Source organism: Cornus florida, unplaced genomic scaffold, assembly GCF_030987335.1.
Source record: "Cornus florida cultivar Cherokee Brave unplaced genomic scaffold, ASM3098733v1 CherokeeBrave_3.0.0_Hap2_Chr10, whole genome shotgun sequence".
NCBI classification, from domain to species: Eukaryota; Viridiplantae; Streptophyta; class Magnoliopsida; order Cornales; family Cornaceae; genus Cornus; species Cornus florida.
The window spans coordinates 50212028-50225829 of record NW_026775580.1 but is presented as its reverse complement, the minus strand read 5'-3'; the positions used below and the strand labels follow the sequence as shown (position 1 = coordinate 50225829).

At 38.8% G+C, this 13802-nt stretch overlaps 1 protein-coding gene, 1 non-coding gene and 1 pseudogene across 2 annotated transcripts; 1 reads left to right on the top strand and 2 right to left on the bottom strand.

Annotated features, from left to right (window-relative positions):
- The first annotated feature begins 5829 nt into the window (after positions 1–5829).
- On the top strand, positions 5830–5936 carry LOC132280369 (small nucleolar RNA R71). The gene has a single exon (XR_009471563.1). It is a non-coding gene; the product is annotated as a small nucleolar RNA R71 (small nucleolar RNA).
- A 4516-nt stretch (positions 5937–10452) lies between these two features.
- Positions 10453–11043, bottom strand: LOC132280218 (cysteine proteinase mucunain-like; annotated as a pseudogene).
- Positions 11044–11461: 418 nt separating this feature from the next.
- On the bottom strand, positions 11462–11968 carry LOC132277582 (uncharacterized). Its single transcript, XM_059779422.1, has one exon. It carries the CDS (start codon positions 11966–11968, stop codon positions 11462–11464), a length of 507 nt encoding a protein of 168 aa, XP_059635405.1.
- Between the last annotated feature and the right edge of the window lie 1834 nt (positions 11969–13802).

Sequence of the window (13802 nt, the reverse complement as noted above, 5' to 3'; positions counted from 1 at the left end):
GGGTTTAGAGATTTTTGGGGGAAGAAGCAGAATTTCAAGCAACAGAGAGAAATGTATTCGTGGCTTCAAGGGCTAAGGTGCGATCGATCTGCTTTGATGGGGGATCGACAATTTTAGGCAAAAAAATGTCCCCTTCACAGTTTAATAAGAAGGGAGAAACATAAGTAAAATGGGATCGATCCATTTGGACGGAGGATCAATCCACTTGGCTTATTTTTTTGTTGCTCTCTGCTTGGCCTATTTTTTTGTTGCTCTCTGCCAATAAAATGGGATCGATCTCCTACCCGTTTTGGGGATCGATCTTTCTTTTTTTCTTTTTTTTTTCAATTTTTCAATTTTTTTTTTTTAAATAATAATAATAATAATAATAAAAAAAAAACAAAAAAAACAAAACTAAAAAGAATATATACACTAAAATGAAAAATAGATAAAAAATAAAATAAAAATAAAAATAATAATAAATAAAATTAAAATAAAATCACTTGTCAACCTATACTAATTAATACTTTTTAAAATTTTTTTTTTTTATGTTTTTGAATAAATCAAAATTAACATGAAATATATACAAAAATAATAAAAATAATAATAATAAAATAGATAAAAAAATCAAACACCAACCTACATTACTCATTTACAATTTTTTTTTTTTTTTTAATTTTTTTTTTAAATTTAAAAATGCATAAATGTACAAAAGGAAAAATAGAAATAAAATAATAATAAAATGAAAATTAAAATGCAACGAAGGAGAAACTCGATACAACTAGTGTTTAACGTCGCTAGAAAGACGTGAGATATTCTCAATCTTCAAAATAAATGGGATCTACCAAGAGGGCAGATTCCACATTTCTTTGAAAATTTTGTCCATCAATATATGGTTTAAGCCTTTGACCATTAACTTTGAAGGTCCCTTCATCTTTTAGATTTTTAAGTTCAACAGCCCCATGAGGTGAAACGGAGATAATTTGATAAGGGCCTTCCCATTTGGTTCGAAGCTTTCCAGGGAAAAATTTGAGCCTAGAGTTGAATAACCAAGCCTTTTGACCGGCTTCAAAGGACTTTTTCACAATATGTTTATCATGAAATGCTTTTGTCCTTACCTTGTAAATTTTTGAACTATCATAGGCATCATTTCTCAATTCCTCTAGCTCATTGAGTTGGAGTAAACGGTCCTTTCCAGCCTTATCAAGATCAAAGTTGAGCCTTTTTATTGCCCAAAGTGCTTTGTGTTCTAGCTCAACCGGAAGATGACAAGGCTTCCCATAAACAAGTCTATATGGAGACATGCCTATTGGAGTCTTGTAAGCTGTCCGGTAAGCCCACAAAGCATCGTTCAATTTTCTTGACCAATCTTTTCGGGTCGGATTGACAGTTTTCTCAAGAATATGCTTGATTTCCCTATTTGACACCTCGACTTGCCCACTTGTCTGGGGATGGTAGGGAGTGGCCACTTTATGTGTGACGGAGTATTTCAAGAAAAGTTGCTTCAAGAATTGATTACAGAATTGTTTTCCTCCATCACTTATCATAGCCCTTGGCATACCAAAACGAGCAAAGATATTTGATTTAACGAATGCAATTACCACGGAGTGGTCATTCGTTTTGGTAGCACAAGCCTCAACCCACTTTGAAACATAATCAACGGCAACGAGGATATATTGAAAGCCATAAGACATTGGGAATGGTCCCATAAAGTCTATGCCCCATACATCGAAGATTTCAACTACAAAGATTGAAGTTAAGGGCATCATGTCTCTCTTTGACATTGATCCCAACTTTTGACACCGAACACATACCTTACAAAAGTTATAGGCATCTCGGTGGATAGTGGGCCAGAAGAGCCCACTTTGAAGAACCTTCAAAGCGGTCTTCTTTCCACTAAAATGCCCACCACAAGCAAGTGTGTGACAAAACGCAAGGACGCTCGGAACTTCACTTTCTGGCACACATCTCCTGATGATTTGATCCGGGCAATAACGAAACAGAATGGGATCTTCCCAATAGTATTTCCGGATGTTAGCAAAGAATCGGTCCTTTTCTTGTTTTGACCAATTAATGGGAAGTTTGCTGGTTGCAAGATAGTTAACAATGTCGGCGAACCAAGGCAACGTCCCATTTGAGATTTGAAAGAGTTGTTCATCCGGAAATGATTCATGAATTTCAAGATTTGGAGAAGATTCAACCATTAATCTAGACAGATGATCGGCAACGACATTGTCGGAGCCCTTTTTATCCTTGATTTCAAAGTCAAATTCTTGAAGAAGTAGAATCCATCTTATCAAGCGAGGTTTGGTTTCCTTTTTCATTAAAAGATGCCTAAGAGCGGCATGATCGGAAAACACAATTACCTTGGATCCTAAGAGATATGACCGAAATTTATCAAGGGCATATACTACGGCAAGTAACTCTTTCTCGGTGGTAGAATAGTTCAATTGGGCACCTGAGAAAGTCTTACTCGCATAGTATATAGCATATGGTAGTTTACCTACCATTTGCCCCAAAACAGCACCCATTGCGAAGTCGGAAGCATCACACATAATCTCAAATGGTAAGGACCAATTTGGAGGTTGCATGATAGGAGCGGATGATAGATGAGTGCGAAGTTGATGAAAAGCATTTAGGCATGCTTCATCAAAAACAAATGGAGTCTCCTTGGCAAGAAGGTTACACAAGGGTCTAGCAATTTTGCTAAAGTCTTTGATGAATCGGCGATACAAACCGGCATGTCCTAGAAAGGAGCGGATTTCTCTCACCGTAGTAGGTGGAGACAATTCAGAAATTAGCTCAACTTTCGCTCTATCTACTTCTATTCCTCTTTTAGAGATGACATGTCCAAGCACGATTCCTTCTTGAACCATGAAATGGCTCTTTTCCCAACTTAACACAAGATTAGTCTCACGACATCTTTGAAGCACTTTTTTGAGATTTTGGAGACACGAATCAAATGAGGACCCAAAAACCGAGAAGTCATCCATGAAGACTTCTAAATACTTCTCCACCATGTCCGAAAAAATTGACATCATACACCTTTGGAAAGTGGCAGGAGCATTGCTCAATCCGAAAGGCATCCGTCGATAAGCAAATGTACCGAAAGGACATGTGAATGTGGTCTTTTCTTGATCCAATGGATCTAAGGCCACTTGATTGTACCCCGAGTAACCATCTAGGAAGCAATAGTATTGTTGCCCAGCCAATCTTTCCAAGATTTGGTCAATGAAAGGCAATGGAAAATGGTCCTTCCTAGTAGCAGAATTCAGCTTTCGGTAATCTATACAAACACGCCAGGAAGTGGCGGTGCGTTTCGAAATAAGATCACCCTTAGCATTTTCAACAACTGTGATTCCCGACTTTTTAGGAACCACTTGAGTTGGACTAACCCACTTGGAATCAGAGATAGGATAAATGATTCCCGCATCTAGAAGTTTCACAACCTCCTTCATGACCACTTCCTTCATATTTGGGTTCAATCTCCTTTGAGCATCCCTAAATGGCTTTTCATCATCTTCCATGTGTATGCGATGCATACAAATAGAAAGGTCAATGCCTTTTAAGTCAGCCACACTCCATCCAATGGCTTCTTTGTTAGCTTTAAGCACTTCCAAAAGATCATTCTCTTGGTCATTTTCAAGATTGGAAGCAATGATGACCGGAAGAGTCTCTTTTGGGCCTAAGAAGGCGTATTTCAGATTTGATGGAAGGGGCTTAAGCTCAAGAATAGGAGGAGAGATGAGAGATGGAACTGGTGGAGTACTAGAGAGTGAAGGAAGAGGTTCTTTCTTGCTTTTCCAAGGTGGGTAATCCAAAGTGGCCACAGAGTCCATTAAAGCATTCACCTCACTTATGGATCCTTCTGTGTCAAAACCACAACTTTCAAACATTTCGCAAAGGCACGCCTCAAGAGGGTCCTTAGATAAAATAGAGGGAAGAGTCTCCTCTATGGTTTCATCCAAGACATCTACTAGGAAACACTCGTCTTCATCTGTGGGATGTTGACTTGCATTGAATACATTAAGCTTAACCATCATGTTGCCAAAAGAGATGTCCATAATGCCGGATCTACAATTAATGGTGGCATTGGCAGTGGCAAGGAATGGCCTTCCTAGGATGACTGGAATGTGATTGGTGAGATTAGGGACTGGCTCAGTATCTAGTACCACAAAATCAACCGGGAAATAAAATTTATCAACCTTAATTAGAATATCCTCAACAATCCCCCTTGGTTTCTTAATTGATCTATCGGCTAGTTGGATTACTACCGATGTTGGCTTCAAGTCCCCTAACCCTAACTGCAAGTAAACAGAGTATGGAATGAGATTGATACTTGCACCTAAATCAAGGAGAGCTCTACGAACTTCTTGGTTTCCAATAACACAAGAAATAGTCGGAGCACCTGGATCCTTGAACTTAGGAGGAGTGTTAGAAAGAATGATGGAACTCACTTGTTCTGTTAAAAGCACTTTCTTAAGGTCCCTTCCCTTGCTCTTCCTCTTTTGTGTGCACAAGTCCTTCAAGAACTTTGCATATGGTGGAAATTGCCTAATTGCATCTAGAAGAGGAAGATTGATTTTCACTTGTTTAAACACTTCCATCATATCATGAATTTTTCCTTCTTGTCTCCCAAATGATGAAGTTTCTCTCAAAGCTTGAGGAAATGGAGCTTTTGGCTCATAAGGCTTCTCTAATTGGGGAGATGATGATGAAGATAATGGAATGTCCTTTTTGGAACCACTAGCATCCAAGGAAATTGGAATAGAATTTGGAATGGGATGGATGCAACCACTTGGTTGTGCCAATTCATTATCCTCCTTAGGTACCTCTACCTTATTATCCACTTTCCTACCACTCCTCAAGGTAGTAATTGCTTGAACTTGCTCATTTCCAGAAAATTCTGATGAAGGACTTGCTTGCGCCATAAATTGCCCTTTAGGATTGGTCTCAGTTTGACTAGGCAACTTACCTTTCTCTCTCACATTTAAAGAATTAGCTAATTGCCCAATTTGAGCTTCAAGCTTTGCAATTGATTGAGAGTGAGAATGAAACAGTTGATTATCTTTTTGAAGATTACCTAAAGCCTGCAAGACTTTGTCCTCAAAAGCTGAACTTTTAGGAGGCGCTTGATTTGGATTAGAGTAAGATTGAGAATTTGATGCTTGAGGATGAGAGTAGGACTGAGGATTTGATGCTTGAGGTTGAGAGTATTGATTCACATTCTGAGGATAGAATGAAGGACGGTAACCTTGAGAATTCTGATTTTGATTTTGGAGATGTGGGGGAACATACTTTGCTTGGTAACCTTGATTTTGAGGAGGGTTTGCACCGTCTCCTTGATTTCTCCATGCAAAGTTTGGATGATTTTTCCATCCCGGATTGTAAGTATTGGAATAAGGGTTGTTCCCTTGATGAATGAAAGCAGCATTTGCTTGTTCTTGAGACTCACTTGGTATAATTTGTCCAAGAGGGCAATTTGAAGTATGGTGAGTGTAACTAGAACAAGTCATGCACATTTCATTGGAATGGTGAGGATATGATTGAGTTGCCGGACCTTGATTCAAAAGGAATGTATCAAACCTTTGAGTAAGATTTTTGACCTCAGCGGCAATTTCCATGGAAGAGTCTATTTGATTTATAGCTTTCTTTCCTCCCATATGTGCTAGGTGACTACCCCTAGAAGATGAAGATTTATGCATTGAGTTTTCACTCATTTTTTCGAAAAGTTGCCAAATTTCATCTTCATTTCTTTCAATGTAGCTTCCGCCACAAGAAGCATCAACAATGCCCTTATTGGCATCGGATAAACTTGAAAAGAAACATTGAACTAATTGCCACTTAGGAATGTCATGATGTGGACACTTCCGTAGCAAGTCATTCAAACGTTCCCATGCTTCATGAAGGGGTTCTCCTTCTTGTTGTTTAAATTCACGAATGGAAGTTCTCATGGCATCAGTTCGACTTGCGGGGTAATACTTTTTTAAGAACTCTTGTTGCAATTGTGCCCAAGAGGTGATTGTATTTGGCCGCAAGTTGTTGAACCAATATTTAGCTTTATCCCGAAGAGTGAAAGGGAAAAGCTTCATTTTTAGGACTTCTTCCGGAACATCCGTGATTTTCACGGTGGAACAAACTTCCAAGAACTCATCTAAATGTTTATAAGGCTCTTCATTGCTCAACCCATAGAAAAGGGGGCACATGTTAATGGTGGAAGCCTTAATCTCATAATGATGAGCATGAAAATTTGGCAATTGAATGCAAGTAGGTGCATTATATTGATTTGGAGTGTAACGATCCCTAAGGACCATTGGAGGATTGAGAGGATTGAGAGGAGGATATGGCATTTGATCTTGTTGATGATATGCCATTTGACCTTGTTGAGGGTATGCCATTTGAACATATTGTTGTTGTTGCTCACCAATTGGGGGAACAACATTTGGCCTTGGCATCCCTAGATTAGGTTGTTGCACCGCATGATTAACTGGTTGTGGCATTCCCAAGGGTGGATGCACACCTTGAGGATCCACAATATGAACTTGTGGTGGGTGGTGCACACCATTATGATCCACATGACCAAGATCTACAACGGGATCTTCAATTGGATCTTCCATTAAAGGTGATGGAAGATCAAATTTTAAAAGATTAAGATGACTATCCCTAGTACTACTTCTTAAACGCCGAAGAAAAATTTCGAGATTTTGATTTACAGGAGCAAGAGGACGATTAAGTGATCTACGACCATGCATGCACTAGAACAAGTCAACACACCAACATTTCAAAATTTCAACCTCCACATACGATGTTCCCAAACTCCTCAATAATATCAATGCACTTAAAACAAATAAATGCCTCCACACGGGCCGATGCCTTCTACAAGAAGGTATGCTTGGACTTAAAAATAAAACAATTCAATTTAAGCCTCCACTTGGGCTGTCCAAAGCATGCAAATTGGTATACAATTAAAGTACTAAAATTAAAGAGAACTTACAGATGGTCCTTAAGCAACTTCAAATTTTTTTTTTAATTGCTTCTAAGTACAGCGTTGCTCCACTTTGCTTCAAGTACCTAATTGACAAATCAAATAAAAAAAAATTAAAAATTAAAATGACTTAAAAGTAGACAATCAACAAAGAACTAATGTTTAATTCAATTCTTCAAAAAACAGTTAGATCCCCGGCAACGGCGCCAAAACTATGGTGCGACCGAGCGTGTGCACAAAATAATGCACAACACTTTAGGTTTAGAAATAATGTCAAGTGGGCACCATATTTTAAAATTTATAAAACCACTAAACACTTATACTATGGAGTATGAAGTGAGCAGGGATCGTCCCAAGAGATCTAAACAATTATAGGTTTTCCAGAATTGAATTATACTTTAGTGCTTCTGTGATTGCCAAAAGGGTTTTGTTTGTGATTAAAACTAATTTTAAACTAAATGATTGCAATAAAGAAATAGAGTTTAAGAGATTGGAAAGAGACTTAGGGTGTAGGATTCACCACTAAGCACATTCCCTAACTTACTCACTTTCAACTAATTGGGGAAATAATACTATGTAATCTATATGTGGCTAACAAGTGCAATGAAAAGTGTAAACCATCAATTTCAAGCATGAATCAATTACCTAATGACAATTAAACTAAGTGTAGTGCAATTCACCCATTCAAAGCATGATTTATCAATCCAAGTTACAAATTTAACACACATTAATCTAGAAGATAATGCAATTGTGACAAAAAGTATGGAATTCAAACATAAGTATGGATGGTCTACTTACCTAATAATTGAATTGCAATTAAATTAATTAAACTTAAATTAAACTAATTAAACATGAATTTAAAACTAATTAGACAACAAATTAACCTAAACATGTAGTACCATCCATCAAATGGAAGCATTTTTCATCAATTTGAAACACAATTACAACTAAGCAATACCATGCATAGCCATCACAAGAATCAATTAACAAAGAATTCATGTGTAAAATTTGTTTATCAATCAACCACACATAAGACAATATGAGATTAATACAGATAATCAATTGGAAGAATTTAATTCATAATATTCAAGACTATACACTAATTACATAAATTAATCCCCAAAAAGTATGAAAAGAGAGAGAGAATAGGTTACATGCTTAGGGTTTATCCAACCCTAAGTAGAAGAATCAGCCACTCATGGTTGATGGAGTCGAAGACAGGACAATCCCCATCATCTGCTTCATCTTCTCTGAACTTTTCTTCCAAACCCTAGCCTGTTCTTGCTTTTTCCCTTTCTTCGCGTGTTTTTCCAGAGAGAAAAAACGATACCTAATCTAATGGCTCACTGGGCCTTAAGTAACAATCTCATTAAAGCCCAACAGTTTCCAAAATGAGCCCAAAAATTAAATAAAAACTGTAATGTTGCTAAGTCCTGGGGGATCGATCCCCCACCCTGAGGATCGATCCCCCCAGAGTTGACAAATTCCTTTAAGCCTTATTCAGCTCCATTTTTGCCCCGGGCTATTTGGTTTGCTTCTCCATCTTTGGGAACATCATCAAAGGCCCGAAATTGACCGCTTTGTGCCATTGTCTGAAAATCTTTGCTTAACTCCAAAATGGCTTAATTGGACTGTTCTTAGCTCATTTTAACTTTATTGCCCTGAAATACACATAAACATAAATTAAGACTAAAATATAAAATTAAGATAGATGCAAAGACTGAAATACCTTAGCTTAGGTGCTGAAATGTGCAACATTTAAGCACTTATCAGAGGCGTTTGGGAAGCTAAAATGATTTGCCCTAAAAAAAATTAAAACAAAACCCATAACAGTTTGCAGTTGCAGAGAGAGAGATCGAAAATAGAGATGGAGGCATTTGGGAGGCTGAAATGATTTGCCCTAAAAAAAATTAAAACAAAACCCATACAAGTTTGCAATTGCAAAGAGAGAGATCGAGGATAGAGATGGAGGAGTTTGGGAGGTTGGAATGATTTGCCCTAAAAAAAAATTAAAACAAAACCCATACAGTTGCAGTTGTAGAGAGAGAACGAGAATAAAGAATACAGATTGAGGCAGGTTTTGAACTTCTAATCCTTGTAGATTTTGTGTTTGCAGTTGCAGATAGAGAGAGGGAACAAGCTCCAGAGTTGAGAACGAGAATAGAGACGGAGGCGATTGGGAGGCTGAAATGATTTGCCCTAATAAAAATTTTCCTCTAATCTCCGCTACAGTAAAAAAGATGGGCTGGAACAACAGAGAACACCAAATTGTTGTTCCAGCTTTTGGGCCAAATATTGGGTTTATTCTGAAAGTGTTCCACTACTGTTGAGAACACAATAAGGCAGGCCAAACATCATGTGTTCTGAAATGGGCTACTGTAGCACTGTAGGAAACACCACACACCACTACATTACACAAACCAAACAGGCCCTAAGGCAGTGTTTTGGAGAAGAAATAGAGAGAGAAAAAAATGCACACGGTGGAGATGACCTTTGATTGAGAGAGGAGAGAGTCTGATTTTGTGGGTTATGTTATAAGGGTATTTTTGGCAAGTAATGTTATAGATATTTTGTATTAAGTTATATTTAAATAAATGGGGATAAATGAGTCATTTCGCATGTGTCAAAATCCAAAAAGTAATTTAGTATGTAAGTGAAAATTAAAAACAAAATCTTAACCGGGTGTTTGTGCAATTTATCCTTATTTTTTTAGAGTAATGATAGGGGAATCAAAAAGGAATCACCGAATTAGTATCTAATTTGACGTGGTTAGTCATTCTTATAACTTTTAAATAATTATTTTTGGAAACTGTTTATTCGGGATTAATTCATCGGTCTCCCTATCATTATTTATGTTTTTTGTAGGATATGAAAAATTCATTAGATCTCAAAAAAAAAAAAAAACTTCCCTCATCTCTTCCTACACAGGCTGGGTCATACCATCTTCTTCCAAACGCTCTTCTAGAGCCAAAAAGCTTTATGCCCAACTCATCCAAACACTCAAAAAAATCAGTTTTTTAGCTCTAAAAGCCAAAAATGGCTTTTTAAAACCCGATCCAAACAGGGCCTAACTGACTTGCGAACTCAAGTCTGGATTTGTTATTTATCTTCTCCAAACATGTCATTAATGTCGCGCCTTCTTCAACAAACTTTCGAAATAAAGCTTTATGTACAAAAAAATAAAGGTTATCCCAACAAGACAATAAATTATAAGAAAACCAAACGTTGTTATCATCAAAATATACTAAAATCAACATTGGAATGAGAAACAATTCATGGAAGGCCCACAAAAGATAACGGGAACATGAATCATTTATATACTCTACATAATTTGAGTAAAATGGAAATCAACAACAATCTGTTTGTTGAAGAATATGCAACACAGAAATATAAAGCACTATATACATATCATGATCAATAGACCATTTATCTATTTGTCATCTATAGATAAGTTGAAGATCATCAACTTCAAAGACGCTCCAAGGCAATCAAGCACTGCTGCTTTTTCCACCCCCGAATGCCCAATGAGGTTTAGCAGGATCGCGCCTCATTGCCTTCACTCCCAACGGATTGTTCTTGCTCTGTTCAAGTAAGCAAGTCAACAACCCATCAATAAGAAACTACTACAAATTACCATGATAGCATCATATACACAGAAATAAAAGATTACTCAGTTAAGTTCTTGCCGTCAGGCAGGTCCCAAAGTAGACAGTGCATACGGGCGTATTCATGGGGGCAACAACTATAATGGTCTTCACAGCAGGTGGCACCCTCGAGTGGGCAGCATCCCCACTCGAAGCAATATTTGCCGTATTCAAAGAGAGCAGCAGGTGTTGCTTTCAGCACATGCATAGTAATATTTGCCGTATTCAAAGAGACAGCAGCAGGTGTTGCTTTCAGCACATGCATAGTAATCGTCGCACATATTGGGAGGCTTAATTGGAGATGGAGATGGAGATGGAGATGGGCCGGGGTTGGGGGGATTTTGGCCATTCTTGATGGGGGTAAGAGGGCTCCATTGCAATTCCACATTTGCCTGTTAGTGCTGTAGCCGTATTACGCTCCATCCTGATGCAGCCATCCTCTCCTCTAATATTTAACTTTTTGTCATTTCTAAATGGTTCACAAGCACATGTTTGTAGCTAAATAATTTATGTCTTTGATATGTCAAACTCAATGACTTCAATTGGTAGCATTCTGTTTATACTAGAGCATTTGCAGGTTGTTCCTTTTTCTTCTAGGAATCGGTTGCCACTGTCGATGCTCTCATGAAAATAGAGTGAGCTATACAACTAAAACCACTCTAAAATCAAACTGTTATTATCATGCATGTCAAAATGCCAATAAACATGAACATGACGAATAGGTACGTGCAGATTATTATGAAAATCCAGAGACACAAGCTGCTTAGGGAATTGGAACAAAATGCTACTCATATTAAAGTACAACTGAATTAAGTTTGCAATCTTCCAATAACATGACAGAAGAGGGGATATTCTACAACTGATCTGTTCCACTCTTACCTTCATAATCATCATCACCGTGTGATTTGGAAAGGACAAATTTTTCTTGATATAGCTTCAACAACTGAGGAGCTTCCTCATAACAAGTCACAAACTTGTGGAGGAACATACGCTCTGTGGACTCCAGTAATATGTGTAAGCTAACGGGTTTCTTGATCAAACCTTTGGACAACAAAACTTGAAGTACTGAACACCTGGGAATTATCCTCTGACCCAAGCTCGGTGACATTAATTTTGGACGATGGGCGATTACAGAAGACTGCCAACCCGTTGTGTTGACATAAAAATTCAGCATCACCATTATCTTCTCCTCGGATACCGTCATACAACCCGGATGTTTTGTAAAAGCCAACATTGTTTCTTCCTTGGACCAACCCCACTTCTCATAAACCTCCATCTTCCTTTTCCATGTTGATTTGCTTATTGCAGGCAATGCCCAAAAAGCGTCAACAAAAAGGAATTGTGAAGGGTTGAAACCCATTTTCTTAGCATCCTCCACTATCTCCTTCAATCTATCATGCTTAATCAAGAATGACCTAGGTTGATTAGTAAGTGAGACCATAATGTTGGAATCTGGGACGCCGTGTTGTCTCAAAAGTTCAATGTTGGAAGATATAACAGCATTGTGACCTAAAATATTAGGATATCGTTTGAAAGCGGCAATTAACTTATCATCTGAATGAAGAAAATTCTTCAACAAATTGAAAGATGGGATGATTTGGTACTTCAAGCTATATTCCAATATATATGGGCTTGTGGATACTGTCTTCGCGAGCTAAGTGCTAGAAATGCCAGTGGAGTAAAAGAAGTCGAATTTGGGCAAGAGGATATTCTTGGGATCCGATAAGAGAACTTTTGGGCGTTTTCTAATGAGAGCTGAGATCTGGGTATTGCTGAATCCATGGTTCTTGAAAAAGTTGAGAACTGAATCTGGTTTGTCTAGGGTTTTCAAATTGACTTTTTTGGAAGCTGAAATAGAATTTTCTGGACTCAACCCACATGAATTGATGAGGTAATTGACTGTAAAAGAGTGATGATTTGTGGAAGTGGAGATGGATTTGAGAAATGAAGATAATGGATGTGTTTGAAGGACAAAAAAGTTATGATGGATTGTTGAATGTAAAAGAGAAGAGCATCTAAAACGAAATAATAGCGATTTACTGTATATATAAATCATTGGTAATGAAAGGTGATAGATAGACACTGTTAAGAAGAACTCACCTGATCGGTCGTTCTTGAACCACCATAACTAATTGTTGATGGTGGTTCGTGAGTAAGATGAGAAGATCGTTCCACGTAAGCCAAGAAATCTGAGATCAATATCCAAGTGGAGATTCAAGCAATACAAGGGACTCTTTGCACAGTAAAGATTAAGAAAGAGAAGGCCGACCTTGGTACCCAATGAACTCGAGCTCGGCAATGTTTGGTGGTTAGGGTCGTTGTTCTCTCTCCCTCTAAAAGGCTGATTAATGCGCCTATTTATAGTGCTCATTCCCTCGGTCAATGTCTCTCAGTTCTTTGGGTGAGCCCGCTCTTGCCCAAGGGTTCGAGAGTCTCCCCTCCCGACAGATGGGACATTGTCGGATGGACCACGGCGTTTTGTCCCCCGGTCCAAAGAGGTAACGGTGCTCCTTAATTAATACAGGTCTTGTCAAATGTCTTTCGTAATTAATGCACTTATCACTCATAGCTCGAGCTCGAATACCGAATGTCCTTTCCCCCTTGCATCGGCCTCGGACTAAGGCGGTAACTTGGATCTCAGCCACCTGTCCACATGCCCTCAAATTCCCGAACCCAGCATAGGAATGAGCCTACTCCGAGGTTCTGCCTTCTTGACCTCGCGAGGCCATATCCCGAGTCTATATTTTGAGGTCCCTCTATCCAAAAAGAGGGGAGCTCACAAAGCAGAAAGCTCGAGGTCGCTCTAGCAGGAAGCGACCTCGGAAGAGCAAGAAGAATGGTTGTTTCGGACGAGTGCGAGTGCAAGGTGCTAACGAGAGGGAGTGCAAGCACGAAGGAGTGCGAGGTGCTAGCGCGAGCAAGTGCAAGGTGTGAGCGCGAGCGAGTGCGAGGTGCTAGCGCGAGCGCGTGCGATGTGCTAGGGCGAGCGAGTGCGAGGTGTGACCGCGAGCGTGTGCGAGGTGCTAGCGCGAGCGAGTGCGAGGTGCTAGCACGAGCGAGAGGATACTTGGTCCTTTCAGGAGCACGCCAGATAAGTATTGGCCAGGTATGTTTATTTTCAAAGGTGCCGCAACTTAGACAGCTAGCGTGGCACGATTATCAATATTTTGCCCCCCTGCTCGAGGTCACGAGGA